We start from the raw sequence: 21,732 nt of genomic DNA, 5'->3' as shown, positions 1-21,732 counted from the left end.
CTCCGTTTTTATTGACTGATGTGGCGGAAGATGCCTGTGAAACGCGTTGCACTTGCACTTTCTGGAGCGTACAAACAAACCTTTGTTGTTTTGAATATATACAAGTATTTTGTGTCCACCTCTGCCTCCTCATATTAACATTTTTAGAAAATGTTATTCTTTTGGTACCTCTGTCTGCATATATAGTAAAAAAAGGAAAATTAGATGTGAAAAATCTCAAACTGTAGAATCCCAAAATCGTGTGCACAAAAGGGCTAAAAACTGCAGGGAGAAGTCTGAAGACACCATTACTTGAATATACATCTGTTTATCCAACACCACTGCAGTTGAAGATGTGTTTCAAGGATTCTGTGGATGCCAGATATAATGACTCCTGCATTGCAGACGTTTAAAAGCTTAGTGTATACGGAAGTACAAAGGTTGTGGAAGATGCAGGAATATACAGTTAAAGAGAACCTGTCTTCCAAAGAAAAGCAAGCATTAAGATCATTAAAGAAAAATGAGTCCATCATTATCATTAAAGCGGATAAGGGGGGGGCCACAGTGGTGTTGGATAAACAGATGTATATTCAAGAGGCGCACAGACAGTTGCAGACCCCGGGCCACTATGAGAAATGCAGAAGTGATCCCACTTGGGTAATTAAAAGTAAGGTGGATCACATGGTGCAGGATGCCCTGTTGCTAGGATTGATTACGAAAAATACTGCAGAATTTTTGGAGGTTATTCACCCGCAGGTTCCACTATTGTACTTGTTACCCAAGATACACAAATGTCTGACTCTGCCCCCAGGCCGCCCTATCGTGTCAGCTGTTGGGTCAGTCCTTTACCCTTTGTCCAAGTTCGTGGATGTTTATTTGCAGGATTTGGTGAAGGGGATACCGACTTGTTTAAGGGACACCACGGATCTGTTACAAAGATTAAAAGAGGTGGACACCAGGAAATCAGGGTTGATCCTGGCTACCCTGGATGTACAAAGTTTGTTTACCTCTATCCCACATGAGGAGGGCATGAGGTACATAGAAGAGATGCTGCTTGAGACATCCATGGAGAATCGTTTGATATATTTTGTACTTGATTGCCTTGAGATGATATTGGTTAATAATTACTTTAAGTTTGGTAACGATTTCTATCTGCAGAGACAGGGCACTAGTATGGGGTCCCCTGTGGCCCCGTCATTCGCTAATCTGTTTATGTACAAATTGGAGCAATGTATGTTTTTGAAGAACGAGAAGTATTGTCACAATATTGCGGGGTACTATCGATTTGTGGATGACATCCTGATTTTGTGGCAGGGAGAGTTGGAGGAGCTACAATTGATGGTGGAGGATGCCAATGTGGCACATTCCACAATCAAATTTACGATGGAGTCCTCAGCGAAGGAGATCCAGTACTTGGATGTCTCTATAAAGATTACAGATGAGAGATTGCAGACGGATCTGTATACGAAACCTACGGACCGGAACAATCTCCTCAGAGTGGATAGTTTCCACAGCAGAAATGTAATCAAAGCCATCCCTAAGGGACAGTATCTGAGGGCCAGAAGGATAGCTTCCACAGAGGGAGGCTATCAAGCAGCGGCTGAGAAATTGACAAATAAATTCCGTTCAAAAGGTTATGATTCTAACATGCTTGATAAGGTACGGGCCGAAATAGGAGAAGTCCCAAGAGAATCGTTGCTACAAAGTAAGTCAGAGCGGGATGGTTTAACGGATCGTATCCCCTTCGTTCAGACTTACTGTAAACAGTCGAAAGTGGTCAGACAGGTGGTCAACAGGTACTGGCCGATACTACAGCAGGATCCTGTGTATGGAGAGATATTTAAAAATGCACCATTGTTTTCTTTTAAACGGGGGAGGACCATTAAAAACATAGTCAGCAGGGTAGATCTTGCAGAACGATGTGTAGAGATGCATAAACTCACAAAGAAAAGGGGTACCTTCCCGTGCATGAATTGTAATTGCTGTGGGGCGATCATCAAAGGGGATCATGTCAGCCACCCATACACAGGAGAAAGAATTAGAATTAATTCCATGTATACCTGCGACAGCACGTTTGTCGTGTATGCACTTAAATGCCCGTGTGGGCTCCTGTACGTGGGGAAGACGACAAGAGACGTCAAAACCAGAGTGCAGGAGCATAGAGGCTCCATTCGTGGATTCAAACCATCCGAATTGAGCAGCCATACGCCGGTGGGCAAACACTTTTTTGCCCGTGGACATGGTGTATCGCAGCTTAAGTGGATGCTGCTGGACCATGTACCCCCGCCAAAAAGAGGAGGAGACAGGGACAGATTACTGTTACAGAAAGAAGCACGGTGGATGAGGAAATTAGACACCATTGCGCCTAAAGGCATGAATGAAATGTTTAGTATGAAATGCTTCTTGTAGGTAAATGTCATTGTGTTTCTCCCCTACAGGTTGTGATGAATGGTCATCGCTATGGTGGGTGGTGGAGGAGGGACATCTGTATCGATGGTGCAGTGAGTCTATGCATTGCATGTTCAGTAAATTTTGTGTGTTAACGGGCATAGCCTAAATGTTGCTTACACTTATGTTCCCCAAGATGTTTAGATGGGTAGACATTGGATTGTAGTGCCCAAAATGATGAACTTGGACTTACCCCGAGGGGTTAATTCAGAAGTTGATCAGCTGATCGAAGAGGAGGGTTTGTTAATTTGGGTGTGGTCTAAGAATGTTCATAAGATGCTGTGTTGGAGAGGTTGCATGTACACTTGAGGAAGGGGGAAACCCCGAAACATGTCGTGTTTGCTACTAATTTGATAAACGCAAGTTTATACGCCAGTTGAGTGCCTCCTTCATTTCTATTTGTATCTGCTGTGGCGGAGTGGTGATCCGCAGAGGGATTGTGCACCGGCAGCCCAGGTGACACACCTGGAGTTGAAACCAAGCTCAGCAACCCCCTTGTTTGCTGTAATTTTAGCCATATACCCTGAACAAGCATACAGCAGATCAGGTACTCACTCAGCTGATTCAGGTTTTTACTGGAGTAGTGATATGCTTGTTCCAGGGTTTTGACTCTTATGTCAGAAGATCAACATGGCTGCCAGGCAACTGGCATTGTTTACAAGGAAGTAAATATGGCAGCCTCCACTCTCACCACGGATTCCCTTTAAGGTGCCCACTAATGAGCCAATCTTACCAATTATATGCAATATAAAAAGGACTGCCTAAAGTAGAGGCCTGCATCGGGTTGGGTACCTGCGGGTTACCCAAAATGCGGGTCGGGTTTCGGTCCCTGTTTTGATTCTGTGTTTTGGGTAGCGGCCTGCGGGGGTCGGGTCACGGGTAGTGAAAGCAAACAAGCAAGCAAGCGGTAATTCTGTATGTTTTGCTTCCCAAAATCTGCAATGGCTGCTGGAACCAGAATACTTAATTACTTGTTTGCTGCTGCTAATCTTTAATGCCAGCAGACCCCTTATTGTTCTCAACCTGAGACTCCCCATCCCCCATACTAGTATATAAGGCTAACTGGGAACATGCAAAAGTAAAAAAAAAAATAAGTTTCACTTACTTTACAGCCTTCCAATGAGACTATCAATGTATATTTTACAATAAAATGGAAAAAGTGGGTCGAGGGTCGGGTTGCAGGTGTGGTGTGGAAGCCTGCGGGATCGAATGCGGGTACCAGATTCACAAGAAAGCGGGTTGCGGGTTGGGTTGCAGGTGTGGTTGGGAGGCGTGCGGGATCGAGTGCGGGTACCAGATTCACCAGAAAGCGGGTTGCGGGTTGGAAAAAAATTAGACCCGCGCAGGCCTCTAGCCTAAAGGATCCATTGAATATATTCACTCAGTTTACGCTTCTACTACATACTGTAGATTTGGTAAGACTGGACAAAAAGGGATTGGATTCATTAGTGGCCACCATAGCAGTATTATTACAGAGGATCTAACCCTCCTCCCCATGCTTTCTGAATCCGATTTAAAATATGGCCTGAAGTTCCAGCTGAGAATCATTTGCAAGGGACAAATACACCATCAGCATGAAATACCCGAGTACATTTCACCTTCAAGACTTTAAACTAGCTGTTGGCATAGATCATTCAGCTACTCCCATCTACATTTTTACACAACCCAGTAAGAAAATACAAACTATTACTTTCCAAAGTTTTATTAAAAATAAAGTGCTGTAATAAAAAATGAAAATTGTACATACAGTATACTGCAAACAATACAAAGAAGCAGACTTTGTACAACAGGACACACCTACAGCACAAACTAAGGGTTTGGCACAGAAAAGCTGATATTTACAACAGATGTGGAGCCTCTAAGCATGCATTGTGATAAGGTGCACAGTATAGTCCTTCTGCTAGCACAGGGTAAGGCTGCGTCTGAGCTCCTAATGGTCCATTTTACTTAGCCTAGTAAATCTCAGGCAGAGTCTGGTGTACTCTTTTGTCCGGCTCACAGTTTAATAAAATGACATTTATACACCAGGTAATAACTGAATATTTTAGGCTCAGAAACAGAACTAATCCCATGACTTTTCTTGCCCAAGCCTTTTCATCTCCTTCTACACAACCCTAGATCTCAGCAGCACCTGCCAAGCCAAAAACTAGTCCTGGGAATAGGTCAAGGCTGTTCAGTTTCAGTCATTTTCACTTGCTATTTTCCGATTCAGCTTTTCTGATGTCACCAGCTGTATTTTAATAGTTTTTTTTTAAATAAAGTGGTTTTAGCTGAGTGGTGCAAAGTGAAAAGACTACATAAGAAAAGTCATGAAAAAATTGTCATGTGTCAGAATCAAAGACAGTTTTGTTTTTGCTACAATAGTTCACTTCTGTGGATCTGGACGATATGCATTACATCATAACTTAATACTGTACATTCAAAGACAAAATGCTTGTTGCAAAGTAGTTTTCCCCAAAGTACCGTATAGTCTAACAGTATGAACCCTGGTCATTTCTGTTTTGTAGGCTTGTGCATTGCTTAATTTTCATGTTTTTCTTTGTAGCAATGCTTGTTATTTTGCTGGATGACCTGTAGATATGTTTGTGACATTCTCTGTAGGACATTACAGAGTGTGCAGAAAATCGCTTACCTTTTACCTTGTGCAATGCATCTGGGTATCACGATTCAGACTGATCCTCTATGCTTAGGAGGTTACAACAAGTGAATTGAAAGCCTACAGTCTCCATACTGCAAATGAGAGTAGCAAGTCTTCATTAAGCTGACCACTCTCGTACCGCAGTAATTTTTGATTGGCTGCAGTACTGCATTGCTACACACACAAACCCTAACAGTCCACTAACTGCTCCTGCTAGTATGTACCGATGATGCTACCAGCAAGGATGTCTGTATTTCTCAGAATACACTTTTTTCAATGACAATTTATACAGTATACAGTAGTCTGATGATCACCTTGGCATTTGTAAAATATTGCTCAGCATTAACAGCAGTATTATCACAACTGTAGCTTATGTGCTTACATTAAGCAATATCTACTTGCAAACACCTTAAAGTAGGTTCCTGGTGAACTAAGATCCTACCATGGCCCTCACATATCCGTACCATAGCAAAAAATAGAAAAAAAAATATATTTGCCATCGCAGCCAATAGGGCTGGTCATCTCTTCCCTAGTACATGATATGGTGACCAGCTAACACAGGTGCCACCGTCAATTTTCCTCTCCACCAGGTCTTAGAAATTAGCCACCCTATTCAGAACCTGTAACCCCTGACAGGAGTGCAAAAGGGACTACGTGGTTTGAGTCTGACGTATCCATTGTTCATTTGATGAAGGCACTAGGAGGTCCTAAAGTATGACAGGTAAAAAGGTGGCTGTACCGTATAACAGAGAAAACTACTTCCTGCCACTCTTCACATATTATGTACAGAATCATGAAAACATGAAAAATAATCGAAAACAGATAACAGTCCATATACAATATTTACAACACATCACTCTCATTTACACATCAAGAGACACCAAGGGGCATCTTCTATACTTAGGCAGATAATAGCTGGTTGTAAGTGTTAAACACCCAATCCTGGCTTCACATTCTTTAAAAAAAAAAAAAAAAAAATGAATACCAGAAAGGAGGGAAAAAATACGTAAAATGTATCTCCATATAAAATATCAACAATATGTTCAACAACATGATTTATGAACTGGAGAGTCCAAGGAATATGGAGAGCCCCTGACATCAGTGTAGTATGGACAGAAGGATCCAGAGTTCTGATTGCTGAGGTGTTGTCATGTAAAATATTGCCACTGTCCATGAATAATCCTGGCATCCATATTGTGCCACATTCAGATTGTGCTTATTTGTAAAGAATATCTGCATGCCCAGTCGGTGCCACGTTCTTGTTTTGTGCCATTTGATATGTTAGCCCAGCCTGTGATCTGCAGACTTATCACTGGTGCTACGATATCTTTCCAGCAGATCTTTGGGAACGCAAGGTTCCTTGTGCAGTTTACTCCTTTACTCCGGATCTAGTCCTGATAACCACCCATAGTGCTGGGATGACACCAGCTATGCAAGTTTCTTGTCGCTGTGTGCAAACTACCTAAAAAAAGAGTTTGTCCTTATGCATGAATTATCCAATGACAGGTGAAATGGAAATGTGCTACCTTCAGACAGAGTAGATTCGTTTCCAAAGGCAACTGCCCTTTCTGAGCCTGGAAGCCATGAAAAAACAACAGGAGATGATCGATCATCATTCCACAATGTAGACTTTTATGCTTTCTGCACACAGAAGCTATCCATGGAGATAGGTAGCCAGGGTTGACAATCAAAAGGTCAACATTGTCATAATCCAACGTGCATGCACACATATAAAATACTTGTGGTCCCTTTTGGCTTGGTAAGTACGATGATGATTATGTCCATAGATACTAGTCACTCATACCACAGAATCTCTGATTTCAGAGCCCAGTCGCACCCTGGGTCTTGGACTTACTGAAGTTACCTCTACAACAGTGTCCTTCACATTTAGTGGCCTTTTCTCAGATTCTGGTGTAATTTTACTAGCAACCAATGGATCGTGAACAGGAGTGTTGATGATATAGTTGTCATTCAGAGTCTGATAACCTTTATGATCAGCCTGTGGCACCGGAGCACTTGTGCCATTTAAAGGCAAGGTTTCTGCTGGTTTCCCATTTTTACGGAGCTTCTGAGTTGGCTTATCAGAATGTTTGACAGGCTTCAGTAAAGACTTCATTTCACTTCGATGTTTATAGATCAGGAACATTGTCAGAAAAGACACCACCACCCCAAACAAAATGGTCATTATTAGAAATTCATTCCAGTATGATTTTCCAAGGTGTTTAGCAATATGGCCATCCTCAGACACAAATCTGGAAGAGTTCACAACCTTATCGATAGCACTGACTTGGTTAATGACCATTTCGGTGTTTAACCTTGGGGTTGTTGTCTTGATAACACCATCTGTCTCCACACAATACTTGGACATCAACTTACTGAAATTATCTTCAACTGACCAACACGCATATGTACCTAGTCGTTCTGGGCTGTTTACAAGGATGAGGTCTCCTGAGTCCAGAACAAAGTAAGAGGCATCAATGACCTTGCCGTTGTGAAGCCACTGGCGAGATGCTAAGTTGGAAAGCAAGTTGCATGGCAAAGTCGTTGCATTATTGGGTCTCAGAAGAATCTTTCGACACTGAGGCTCTTCTGTAAGCAGAAAAGAAGGAATACATGATCAGTGATCAGTGAATCATCGCTTAATGACTATTCAATTATTAAGGCTAGAATCCAATCAGATAATGAATTAATGACCTGAACACAGGGTTTCGCTAACCTGTCTTCAGAAGACCAGTAACAGGTCAGGCGTTCCAGATTTTTTCATGAATCACAGATACATTTTCTTTGACTCTGCCAGCTCACACTCAGCAGAAGGCATGTCTTCCTGCTGACTTACCACTTCTCTGGAGCCATGTTTTCACACTTACTGGGGCATGGGTGGGAGGGAGCAATGCACTAAAAGCGAGAACTTTACTGTGCACACAAAGCACACACGGTGCATGGCAAGCTTACTGGAACTTGCGCTATTTGAGCAGCAGTAAAATATGGATCAGCAGTCTTTTTTGTTTAACCCCATTAAAGAAATTTAACCAGCTTCTGGAAAGGAAGGGAACGTGAAGAATCACTCGCGTCCCCAGCCTGTCAGCTCCTGTCACTGAAACAGGAAGTGGCTGCCGGCGGGGCCAGGAGGATCGGAGGGAGATGGCGAAGGCACCGGACAGCTGCAGGGGGCTATTGGAAGCCCTAGGTGAGTAAAACTCATTTTTTTTTACTTAAGTGTCCCTTTAAGGTGCGTACACACGCCATACTCTAACGACAGGTCCGTCAGACCCTCCCGCTGGGCGGACGTTTTTCAGGCAGTAGGAGATGTGTAAACGCTGTTGGCAGACTGATGGGACTGTTTCTGACAGATCCGCTGAGACTTATCAGTCTGCCGACAGCGTGTACACAAGTGCTACTGTAGGCAGAACGTCCGCCCAGTGGGAGGGTCTGACGGACCTGTAGTTTGCTAAAATATGGCGTGTGTACGCTCCTTTAGATTTTGAGCCCCTCTAAAAGACAGTTAAGTGACACGACAGTACACTCTGTACAGCGATGCGAAGACGTCAGCGCTGTATAAAAATACTAAGTAATAATAAAAACAACCAATAATGCATATGGATCACAAGCATTTTTAAGAAAACAATAAGTTGTTAATTATTTCACTTGCTGAATATGAATATTTGTTAAAAAACACACTACATATAAATGCATGAAAAATGCAAATAGAAAAAGCGCAACCGAGAAAGAAATACACATGGCAGAAAATTAATGGTTTTCTAATCAGACAAGCATGCGCCCAGCCTGAGACCACATAATGGGGCATATCCAGTAAACACCAGCAATACCATGCACACACAGTGTCCTACAATTTCACTGGTATTTATGCAACTGATGTAGTGCACATTGCACAAGTGATGCAGGCCACGTTACCTAGGTACTGCTCATTACGCAACTAGTGTAACATGTATCTTAATAGCAACATGTACATTACCTAGGAAACACAAGTTGCATGACTCACGCAATGTGTGCTATGTCAGTTAATTTTTATTTATATAGCGCCAGCATATTCCGCAGTGCTTTACAAAGCACAATAAGACGACAAGGGGAACAGGTAGAACCAAAAAAATGTACAGCAGAGTCTCAAGCAGCATAAGTATTGCAACAAAACCAGTAAACATTAAGGTGGCCACTAACGGTCCAATTTCTAGTGAAAAAGCGTTTGAGCGATTAGAAATTTTGATCGGATTGGCTGTAAATCTCCATTGGTGGACACAATCGATTACGAATGAGTGAAAGAAATGTCTGAATGAATTTGTCGAACCAAAATTTGGATTTTCTAGTTGGTTGTGATAGATAGGAAGCAAAGATTGGTTCGTTGATGGTGTAGTGAGCGATGTATTACAATATTTCACTTCCGGAATTGGACAGTTAGTGGCCACCTTTAGGAAGATGACCCTGCCCTTGCGAGCTTAGATATGGGTAAAACTGCTGTGTGCACGTAGAAATTTTATTTATTGAATATGTCCCAGTGTAAGCCAATGATTGCACCAATTTTTCCATTAGTTGCAAAGTTTTGCAAATTGATTTTTGGTCAGATGGAAGCATGTACGTCAGGCCTTACCATTAGTTCTGTTGACCCGTACAGTAGCTCCGGAGCCTTTTATCTGCTGGCAAAGATTTGTGTCCCCATCTTCAATATCCTGCAGCCAGTGTCTGAAACACAAAAACAAAATTTTTGATTAGCAGTGATGACTGGAGCCGCTTCAAGGAAACATTAAAGAGCAACTTAAAAATGACAACAATATTGCTCTTCATTTGGCTAAGCTGGAATACAATAGTATCCGCTCAGCAGATCTGTCAGAAACAGTCTTATCAGTCTGCCGACAGCATGTACACACGTGCTACTGACGGCAGAACGTCCGCCCAGCGGGAGGGTCTGACGGACCAGTCATTTGCTACAGTATGGCGTGTGTACGCGCCTTTAAACTGCCCCATACACCAACAAGTAAAAATGAATGACTCACTGTGCATTTGATTCAAGTACGTGATGGTGGACACTGCGGCAGCCTCTCTTATTCCACGCACAGTAGGGATCACGTGACAAGACACACTCTTCACAGCTTGCATACATGCTGCAGTTTGAAACTGGTACTTGAATCACCGTGGACCGCGATGAGGCGTAGACTAAGCCCTTCACAAAGTGAAACAAAAAGTTATTAAGCATCCCACCAAGTCAGTCACAGCATATATTTTTTCAGCTACATCATCTGGGTTCTGCTGATCTCTGTAGTCCATATGGAGTGGTAGTCACCTTGGCTGGACCTATACCTGCAACTGAATGGACGCTGCCGATGATCCCATAAGGCTCATAATCTATACAGCATCATGCCGGACAGCTATATTTGAAAAATGGGCATCGTATGCACGATTGTGTATTGAACTATTGCTTTGCCCCGCTGTGTGGCTATAGATCTGCATATACCGGTGTTCCTGCTTGGCTTTGCTCTATGCTGCAGGTTTGTACTCTTGGCGTCCTGTCTTAGACCAAAGGCGTTAGCTGCTATTCTGTGGGATGAACTCATTCCTTGCATGCATGCTGCAGCTGTTTAAGTGGAAACGGTCTACCTTTTTAATTCCTAATGCCATCTGGAACATCGGATTGTGCTCTATTCCAGTGACTGCACAGCTGATCTATTAGATCATAATCTTTAGGTCTATGGGACCTAGCAATATCTGTGTGAGTGTGGTGGCGCCATGTGTGCGCTGGATGGCCATCCTGCATTTTAAACGTGTGTATTTGAGATTTCACGTGTGCTATTAAAAGTTTATATATTTTTAATACAGTTTTTTGGCATAGTGTGCTGACTCCTTTCTCTCCACTTTCCTATCCTAAAGTTTTTCATATCTTTTCTGCTACACTTTGCTGATCTTTAACATTTGTGCCATTGTAAAAAACCTATTCAACTAATTGACTGTAGATTTCCATCTAGACTTTGTACGCAGCAGAGTTACCTTCTAGTTTATGGCCTACAATAAAACTCAGGATTATCTCGTTAGGCTGGTCTACGTCCTCTCATTGACGGCACATACATTTTAATGGCTTTTTAAAAAATAATCTTCCAGAAAATAAGCACCCAGATATTTCTCGGTTTATCGGCTGTTAACATTATCAGGACTTCTTCACACCAGTTTTTATGTTTGCTTGAAATATAATTGAATTGCAGATAGGAGAACCAAATGCTACAGATTCAAAGTTCACTGTGTATTTGCTAAAGATGGTCAGATCAGATGCAATTTATTCCAGTTCTCACTGGTCAGGCGATTGAGCAGTTTCCTTATGCAGTACATTATATGGCTGCTCCTTCCCTAAAAGAGAACCTACTGTTGCCTCTGACCAGCCTTTCAAAACTGTGAATGGTCTAAAATATTGACTGAATCTGTTGGCTTGGTCAATAGATCACTGGTAAATTAAAAGTAGTCAAATCTCTTGGAAATTTAAACTCATGTATGGTCAATGGTATCACTGAGGTGTATTCACTAACCTACAGTAAAACTGCCGTGTGCAGATAAGGCACAGCAAATTTATTTTATGGTACCTCCGACAAATAGGTAGCGCATGCAATTAGCACGGCCTGGATTACCTCAGTGATGCGAATGTTACCAGGGTGCTGCGCTATACTAATTGCTTAGTATGTAGTACTCTGACAACATGCATATTTCTTAAGCTGGCCACTAACGGTCCAATTTCTAGCGAAAAATCGTTCGAGCGATCAGAAATTCTGATCGGATTGGTTGTAAATAATCCCCATTGGTGGACACAATCGATTATGAACGAGTGAAAAAAATGTCGCCCGAATGAATTTTCGTCGAACGAAAATTTGGATTTTTTTGGTGGTCGTGATAGATAGGAAGCAATGATTGGTTAGTTGATGGTGTAGTGAACGATTTTTCGTCCGATCAGAGTTTCTGATCGCTCGAACGATTTTTCGCTAGAAATTGGACCGTTAGTGGCCAGCTTTAGGTAACACAGATTGCTCTAATTTGCAAAGTGCACGCTACCTAGAATCGCCATTAAAAGTTTTGCCATAGGTTAGTGAATACACCCCATAACGGGAAGAAGTGCTACATTATGCAGAGCAGATAATACAAAAAAGTGGATAATCTTCTGTCACAGTTGGTAACATTGCATATTAGTATTGTGTTTATTTTTTTTTAAAAAAGTTAAGTGTTAAGGGGACAATTTAGCATTTCTTTATAAAAATGGCCTTCTCAATCTGTTCTGCATTTTGTTACACAGAGTTCCCCTTGAAGTTCTCAGGACCACTAAGCAGTTCATATTATAAATATTAGTTACTAGGCAGTGACGTAGCTAAGGAGCTATAAGCCCCAGTGCAAGTTTTACATTGGCAGAAATGGCAGCTCACAGTCACATGATGTAAATAAATCATGAGCTACCAAATTAAAACACTGCTGGATAGGAGTGGAGGTATTATATGCATCACTGGGAAATACTATGCACACTACTTTGCTCTACTGTGGACCTTTAGAGCAGCACGAATCTTTAAATGTCCTGTTCTGAAACAAAATGGGTTTCTGCATCTTGCTTCACAGAACCTGTTCTTTCCAGTCTATGAAAGTAATTTGTTGTCTGGCTTTTCTTACGGATGATGCTAAATACTTGTCTGGTGGAAGATGCCATTGTATGACCCACAAGCCACATATCTGTTCACAAGCAAACAACTTCCTGAAAGGAATATTAAGCAGATGCATCACTGCCCTGAAGTAACATGCAGCTTGCGACAGACCATGGCACATGTCACCACACAAGTATTTAGCCTAATGACAGACTACTTTTTCAGCTATAAAATAACTCACTAATGGTAGAAGATTAACTGGTTCAGCAATAATTAAGGTTCCACTTAAAACCAAAGAAACCCTGGCAGGGTTCCCTCCCCTTTATTTTTCAACAATAAAACAGCTCTAACACACTAAAAGTGCTCCATGTCATAAAAAGCTCATTTTGATGTGACAGCCAGGCACAGGAGTCATAGCAGGAGAGCAGGCTGCTGCAGGGACTGGATTTTGCTGGGCATGGTGCAGTTCCCTGATGGAAGCCACTGTCAGCAGAACACTTTCCTGTCACAAGTGCTCATCAATGATACAATCTTCATTGTACAATCTTGCCACTTCTGTGTAATATAGCAGTCCCCAGTATCTGGCACCTGCGGGGATTGCCTGGTGCCAGTTACATTTGCTTGCTGGTTGCTTGAGCCGGATGAAAAATAGCATCCCCCCCATGCTAAATAAATACTCACAGAGTGTCCAGCGCCGTCTTCTAACCTTCCTGTCGCTCGAGAGCTTTCCGGTTGCCTGAGTTCCGTATAACAGGGACTTTGCTGTATGAAGTACTACCTAAACTTTAGTATCCATTCAAAGTATATTCACTCAGTTTAACCATTTACTACATAGATTTAGTGAGAGTGTACAATCAAGATTGTATCATTAACGGGTGTCTTTATACACTTCTGCCTGGCTGCGTCATCAACTTTTTTATGGCAGAGAACATCATTTAGCAGGTGAGAATGGCTGCTTTGCTGGGGAGGGTAGCCCTGCAACAATCTTTTTACTATGGTTTGGTTGGCCTTTATAGCTGGCTTCAGTAATGGCACATCTGGCTACACCATGAGATGTATTATAGTAAGTAATTACCTTTTTATGATCAAGCAGCAACTCCTCCACAGGGTTGGAATCTGGGAACAGCTGGATGTCCTCTATGATGTGGACCTTCTTATTAACACTGACAGCCTTATGTAGCCTCCCGTCATCTAATTATCAGGGCATTAAAGATCAGCAAATTAGCAACATGACTTACATTTCGTTTACCAACCACTATGTTTTAAAAGGAGAACTCCAGAATGTATTAAAAGTTATTGCAAATCATGTTTCATATTTATCTTGCTTGTAAATGACTAATGATAGGCTTTCCTTAAATCAGTTTGAAAGATCAGCAATGGCAGCTTTTATAATCTTCTCAATACAGGTTCACTTTACTCAATCTACCAGAAACCCATTCTGAATTAATCAGAATGGAGCTGCCATCCACTGCAGCCAACCAGTTTAGGCTCTAAAAAGTATTTTCTGGCCTTGTTCTGCGCAGTTCTTAACAATTTGAGTTAAAGGGCACAAAAAAAGTATTCAAAATCACACTCACAATGGGCACAATTCACTAAGCTCATCTCCTGTCTGATTCTGAGCTGTTTTTACTGTTATCACCATGGTGATAAATCATGTAGTATTCATTAAGCAATTTACATCAGGCAAACCTTAAAATAAGGATTTTCTCCTTAATTTAAGGAGTGATTCCTAAAGCTAATGACCGAATCCTAAAATTAAAGACAGGATGTTAAATCACAGAGGAATGCAAGATAGAGATATAGATATATAGAGATATATATATATATATATATATATATATATATATATATATATATATATATATATAGAGAGAGAGAGAGAGAGAGAGAGAGAGAGAGAGAGAGAGAGAGAGAGAGAGAGAGAGAGAGAGAGAGAGAGAGAGAGAGAGAGAGAGATAGATAGAGAGATAGATATATATCACATACACACACACACACACACACACACACACACACACACACACACACACACACACACACACACACACACACACCCATGCACAGACACACACAACCTCTCCCCTTCCCTGGCTGCCATACACAGCACCTGCAGGTTAGCTGTAATCATACTGGCAGAGTGAGACAGCAGGAGGGTCAGAGCTGCAGCTTGCCTTCGTATGCTCCTCCACTTCCCATCTACTGTATGCAAATATAATGGTGTGCACAAATGTCCGACTTTACGCTTGATTGCTGTTTAAACTAGTAGTTTGAACGGGTTGAAGTGCAAACAAGTCATACAGACATTATGTACACACTGACCAACAAAGCGGCTGATATGCTAATTTAGAAGTCGTTTAACCAACTTGATAATGGACTGGAAAGAACAATGGACTAGATCAAAGGACTAATCAAACGAGGCCACGTAGTGTGGAGACGTGAGTTTGGCATCTAGGAGGACGTCCACAGGAACTTTTATTACATGCGCATGATTGAAATATGAAATGTGAGTGCACTACTTGTCTTTTAATGTTTTAATAAATGATTTTACACTATGGCGATTCCGCTTTGAGTCTTTTAAGGAAGAAGACTCTGCTGGATTTAGGAGGCTGCCTGATCACTAAAGCGTTGTTAGCTGGTCCTACACATGATCAGCATTTGGATCTGGTGAGCCCGCAACCATATCATTCATACACACTGGGTGTATGGTGACTTGTTTTAACGCACGGGTGATTAGTGTCACAGGTGAAGGTGTGCCTATTTCACCATCCAAACAGTATTGCGCTATGCTATGTGTTTGTTTGCTCTGAGGTACGCATTGGAGGGAGTATGAGAAGGGAGCGTCAGATGACACCTGATATATGCTGTCTATGCTGATTGTAGCTTGTCAGCCATCACATCTGGTGAGCGTGATACCTACTACTGTGAAGGAGGGCTAAGGCTCTTGGACATTATAGTGAACTATAGTGAAATACGGGGCAGGACGGTGGCGTAGTGGTTAGCTCTCTCGCCTTGCAGTGCTGGGTCCCTGGTTCGAATCCCAGCCAGGGCACTATCTGCAAAGAGTTTGTATGTTCTCTCCGTGTCTGCGTGGGTTTCCTCCGGGCACTCCGGTTTCCTCCCACATTCCAAAAACATACGGATAAGTTAATTCGCTCCCCTTAAAAAAATTGGCCCTAGACTACAGTACTTACACTACATAATATAGACATATGGCAATGGTAGGGATTAGATTGTGAGCTCCTTTGAGGGACAGTTAGTGATAAGATATATATATATATACACTGTACAGCGCTGCGTAATATGTCGGCGCTATATAAATACTAAATAATAATAATAATAATAATAATAACTGTTAGATCTGCCATAAGGAACTGTGGAGTATATCTTGGACCATATGTGGCTTGCGTGAGAGCGCTGTACTTTTTAATTACAGCTGTAAACAGCCATTTACCACAATGCAGCAAGGTTCACAGACAGGAAACTGCCAAGAGTACGTACTCAGAATTTTTGTGGGAGGGGTTTCACCACAATATCAGCCATACAGCGCCCCCTGATGGTCTGTTGTGAAAATAAATAGATTTCTCATGTAAAAGGGGGTATCAGCTACTGGTTGGGATAAAGTTCAATTCTTGGTTGGAGTTTCTTTTTAAGGACTGGAGTGATAACACTCTTGCTGTGGAAACATATCACTACGTGTTCGCGAGCTTCTTTAGTGAATTAACACTGAAAATACTGATTGATGTGCGGTAATAAGTTTTCACCTGCCTTATTAGCATGATCTTAGTGAATTGTGGCCAATATCACTGAATTTTACATATTTTATTACGAAGTCTTACAATGTAACATTACGGTATCTAACCTGTTCCCAAGAACATGACATCATAGGTTTTCTTGAGGCCTTTCACCCTCTGCACACTGATTTGCTGGTAAAGCCTGTCTCTCTGCAGAAGCAATGGCTGGCTCCGCACCGCACTGTCCATCAGGAAGTGGTCCTTGATGAAGTTCAACACTCTGTCAGGCATTTGCAATGAAGAGTTGATTTTCATATTCCTGGCCTTGTTGTTGATGCACTGAAGCACACAAGAAGAAAGACCATTCAGCTAAATGAGCGCATATAAACAAATAATGGAAATACATATAGAATTATTTTTAGGTTATAAGGTCAGTATTATATAAAATGAAGCTTTTTATAAGATGTTCTGACTGGCACGTTTTGCAAGCACATAAAAAGCCTCCAGTAGTGTAAAAGTAACATAGGCCTACAGGAAGAAACATGGGCCTACTTATCAATCACAATGTCTGGAGACATGTTGTGCGGAAAGAGACTGAAAGTCTATCTCGGCACAGAACAGATAAGTTTAGGGTTCATTCCTGTAGTCATTTAGGGCTCAGACACACTTTAAGGGCTGGTTCCAACACCCAAGCAGCACATTGGAGCACTAAACGCCGGTAAAATGACCATACATACATAGTGCATAGGAATTTCACTAGTACTTGCATGCAAATGAAGGAGCAGGCATTGCAGAAATAGCGCAACTAGTATTAACTAGGTAACACGCTCTTTGCTAGTTGTGGGTTCACAATCAGTCAATACACAGGAGGGAAGTCTCCAGGCAGGAAGAATGACAGCATGGTGCACAATGGATAGGCACAGAATGGGCAGAGTAAGAAAACTATAGGCACGGTCTACACTCAGGGAGGGTTGGATGCCAGCGCACACACCATAGAGGTTTAGCAGAGGCAGCCCCAACTAGCTGTCTCAGCAGAGAACCATCTAGTATGTATACAAAGCTTTTGCCAGTACAGTAAATGGTATTCCGACAAAGACTTTCTATAATTCCTCCATTAGAGGGCAGTATTGACACATTAACACAAGTTAGATTACAAGAATGTCCTAAAACAGATCTTAAAAGCTAAGAGAAAAGTAGAGAACCATAGCTTTTATGATGTGTAATTATTTAACCTTCCTCCTCACTACTAATACCTCCAAACATGGGTTTATGGAGTCTGCATTACAGACACTTCTGGCACCATCCGTTAATGTTACAATAAACAGGTACATGGAGGATTAGGTTAGGAGGGCTGTCTGATTCTGGAACAGTAAATCAGTAGAATCCCAGGAAAGATTACATTGTCTGTAACAAAGCCGCCCTAGCAGTTGCAGTACTTACAGCTCCAGGCCGCGGCTCAGGAACAGTGTGGGTGTATGTACTCCACTGCTGAGACTCACGGTTCACCTCCTTATAGAGGCCATTGAAAGCCCTCTGTACATCATGCATAGAGAAGGAGCACACAGCTGAGCTGCCCACGCCCCCTTTATTCCTAGAGAGAAAAACAGTCATGTAAGAGATGGAGTCTTGTATTTACATTAAAGCTGTAATACGCAAACGACATGCTCATTATTCAGACAGTAGATGCAAGTAATGCAATAAATGTGGCCAGACAGACAAGCTCTGAGAACAGAAGAGAGACGACAACTGCCACTAAGAAACAAAGAGACTGAAATGTAGACTGCAATATTCGAATCTAATGAAGAACCAAAACAAAGCTAGCTGTCAAGTCACAGCAAGAGTCCTGTCCAAATAGAGCCAACCCATCCCAGGTCTGCATCTGAAGAATACAAATGAATAACTGCTCACCACTGAGATGTAAAGACCCCATAGAAGATGGTGTTGGCCCAGTGTTCCTCCCCTGGAGTGAGTACAAACATGTCCTTCAGCACATTGAAGGGGAAGCCATCTTCCGGGCGAGTGCACAGAAGCTGAGCCTTCAGAAACGTGGTCCACTTCTTCTGCAGTACACGCTCCCCGCCCAGATCTCCCTGTGGAAGAATAAAGAATTGTGGATATTTAGGACTTCCTCTATAACCTTTTTGTTGGTAACTTGTGCAATCTCCAGGTCCATGTCACAGTAAATCTCTATCACATTTCTTCCGTTACAGTGTGGCGTAGGAAAAGATAATGATAAATGAAAAATTCTTGATTGGGCCAATTTGCGGTGAGCAGACCTTTGCAACAGGCTTCCAATTTGCTGAATGAACCAATACACTCAAAATGGAGTCAGCACAGTGGTCTCTGGGTCTGGATAGGGCATCTTATCCCCAGATCCAATCTGGTGGACAGCCCATACATGGGGAAACCTGAATAAGACTCTAGAAAACATTACTATAGGGCACTGTAACGCATTTTTATTTAACGCATCTTCATTCAGTGCCAAGACCAAAATACTATGTATGAACTTGGCATGGGCACCTAAATAAAAATGCATCAAGAATTTCATATTTAAAGAAATTTTATTTTAGGAGATCATTGAGAAGGTCGTGTCAAGGTTAGGTAGATGTTACTGCACAAGTCATATTATCACCAGAGTTATGTTAGGATCAGTGCACTTTTAGCAATGAAGGTTAATGCAGACCTTCTCCAAACAAAATTAAGTGCATTTACCTTTATGGGTATTTAACCCTGGGTTTTACTTGGGGGTGAGAGGAGCTGGTTAAAATAAGATGTAAAATTTGGATAGGGTCAATATGGTATGTGTACATGTATCTTGTGTGTTGGGATTAGCTAATATTAGAGGTAGGTACAGGACAGAAGGGAAGGTCAGTGTTAGGCAAGGGGTTGGGCTTTATATTATGGTGGAGAATGAAGGTAAGGGTTGGTCAGTCACGAGGGATCAGGTAAGAAATATCTGCTGTAGGCATCACTGCCAGAATGCAGCAGGTGTATACTACATTCTACTGAATTAACAAGAACAGTTGTGTTACACATCATATACGGCCATGACTATGAAAGCCAGCCCTGCTAACTAACACTATTAAGAGACAGGCCAACGAAAACAAATGTGTGGTAGTTCATGGGAACAAAAACAACTCAACTCATTTTCCTGTCCATCATAATCTTCTAAAAGCATCCATGAAAGCAGAATTGAGATTTCTATGAATTATATTTTTTAATTTACACAATTATTTTAAAAAAAACCTCCTTTAAAACTATCCAACTGTGGCTCTACAGTAGTATGAAATAGTATGCATCGGTTATAGAATCATGTCAAGACAAATCTAGAGATTAGCTCAAGGCAGCTAAATGCTAATGTAACACAGCCTAAGCTGGAGGAAGTAAGCGATCTCTTATCCTCACCTTGCACACTCGGGCAATGCGAGAAACGAAGGGGTTTTCAAAGAAATCAAACTCTTTTCCTGTCTCGGTGAAGAAAAAATATATCTTATCATCGTCTCCCACTGGATTCCCTTTGGGAAGGCTCTCTTGTATATGAGCTGCGCCAACAAAAGCTGGATCTGTAATGACAAAGCAGAGGATAATGAGTTTAATTGCAGGTCCTCAGTACAATCATAGCAGCAGCACAAACATACATCCCAGCCTGATTTATGGTCCAGCAATGCTCAATATTTACATAACAGATACTAGCCATTCTCCATAACCAAATAACACATCCTTTGTAGCTGTGACTGGGTAGTGAAATGGTTAAAGGCTCTGGGTCCATATCTCTGCTCTTCCTGTTTAGTAAGCCAGCACCTATTCAGTAAGGAGTCCTTGAGCTAGACTTGCTAACACTGCTTTTGCCTACTGAGCAAGCCCTGGTGGCTGCAGCTCAAGCACTTCGAGTCCACCAGGAGAAAAGCACAATATAAAGGTTATTTGCCTTGTCTCTGTAATGCAGCGTAAATGACACCGATTCAGGTCATTCTGGAAAGTATTATAATGTATGCCAAAAGTTGGCCAGTTTATAAGCAAAATACTAGATCTTTTTAAAATTGAAGCATACACAGGTCAGGCTGCAGACATGTCTCAAATGGATACCGCTTAGCCGCAAAATATGAAACTCCAGAGAGTTCATGACACTTTAAATATACTCTTTAGTTAATGGATATAAGAAGCCATGACATCCCGCCTGAACAGATTCTTATAAAAGGGAGAATCAAAGGCTGACCTTGGAGCCAGTTCAAGAAATTCTCTGTCTTCAGAGTAACTTTGCTGTCTTGGATCTTGTAGCTCTTGTATATGACAGGCTCGTTCCCTTGGAAGTTACTGATGGTGCCACCATACATGTCCCCATCTGCCAGACAAAGAAGAAAAATGTGAGCAGTGAAAAGTACAAACACAAAAACAGGCTAAGGTTATAAAGCACAAAGAACAAAACTGATGCACAAAGTGCAATGACCCAGGAACCCAGGCTTCACTTACTTAGATTTACAAGGAAATGGGATGTCTGGTAGGCATGGATTGTACAGGCCAAAATATCATTATCCTAAAATTAACATGCAAGTTTCCAAATCGAGTTACTTACCAACCATGATGGCAGGTGCTTTGTATTCAGGATCAAACGGACACTGCCACTTCCCATCCTCCGTGATGAGGTCTCCGTTGGAGTCCTTTTCCAAGGAAAAATCCTGGATTTTCTAAACATTAAGGGGAAAAGCATTGTTATTTTCCTCAGTTGTTCTGGAATTTAAGACCTCAACTTACAAATATTACACAACACAGTTCTTACACATCAATAGAACGTTTTATTTGTGTTGTCACATCTGACAAAGATGCTCATACATAAACTGGTCATAGTGACCGGTGAGGACATCTTAGATCTAACTGAATGAAATTTATTTCACTAATGGAGGTGACAGTCCATGTAACTTTTATTTCACTCTCTTTAAACTAAACAAGAGTTGTGGTCTAGTCTTGAGAGTGTGTCAGAAGCCAATGAGATTCTGTAGGTGGATTCCTAGTAGGACCATGCTTGCATGATTGGCTACCATTATTAATAGCATGCAGCTTTCTCTCTGGCCATTAATGAGGACTCATCTGAAATCTATAGCCATGGATTCTGAGGATTCTAAGGACAACTCTGCTCCTTTTTTGCTAGGATATGCATTCATCAAGACAAAGTGCATGCTTGTCCATAAAAAGTAGGCAGACTTCAACTAGAATAAAATATGCATTAAAGAGCAAGTCATTTGTGGATCCCCTTGCCACTGATTTTTTTATGCAGCATCTGATTCAGGTGTGATTAATGATGCGTTGCTGTGCATACACAAGT

At 41.7% G+C, this 21,732-nt stretch overlaps 1 protein-coding gene across 2 annotated transcripts in view; it reads right to left on the bottom strand.

Annotated features, from left to right (window-relative positions):
• Positions 1 to 4,113: 4,113 nt before the first annotated feature.
• Positions 4,114 to 21,732, bottom strand: part of SEMA4B (semaphorin 4B) — a 319,690-nt gene continuing 302,071 nt past the window's right edge. For both annotated transcript variants that reach the window (XM_068275246.1, XM_068275248.1), the window contains exons 7-16: positions 20,986 to 21,097; positions 20,629 to 20,754; positions 19,818 to 19,975; positions 18,321 to 18,502; positions 17,853 to 18,003; positions 16,541 to 16,751; positions 13,757 to 13,872; positions 10,072 to 10,238; positions 9,669 to 9,760; positions 4,114 to 7,654 (exon numbers count right to left, since the gene is read on the bottom strand). In XM_068275246.1, the coding sequence (XP_068131347.1) occupies positions 6,864 to 7,654; positions 9,669 to 9,760; positions 10,072 to 10,238; positions 13,757 to 13,872; positions 16,541 to 16,751; positions 17,853 to 18,003; positions 18,321 to 18,502; positions 19,818 to 19,975; positions 20,629 to 20,754; positions 20,986 to 21,097 (2,106 nt within the window). In that variant the 3' untranslated portion in view covers positions 4,114 to 6,863. The remainder of the gene's footprint in view (positions 7,655 to 9,668; positions 9,761 to 10,071; positions 10,239 to 13,756; positions 13,873 to 16,540; positions 16,752 to 17,852; positions 18,004 to 18,320; positions 18,503 to 19,817; positions 19,976 to 20,628; positions 20,755 to 20,985; positions 21,098 to 21,732) is intronic.

Source organism: Hyperolius riggenbachi, chromosome 3 (assembly GCF_040937935.1).
Source record: "Hyperolius riggenbachi isolate aHypRig1 chromosome 3, aHypRig1.pri, whole genome shotgun sequence".
In the NCBI taxonomy this organism is placed as follows: Eukaryota; Metazoa; Chordata; class Amphibia; order Anura; family Hyperoliidae; genus Hyperolius; species Hyperolius riggenbachi.
This window is presented reverse-complemented; position numbering and strand designations above follow the sequence as displayed.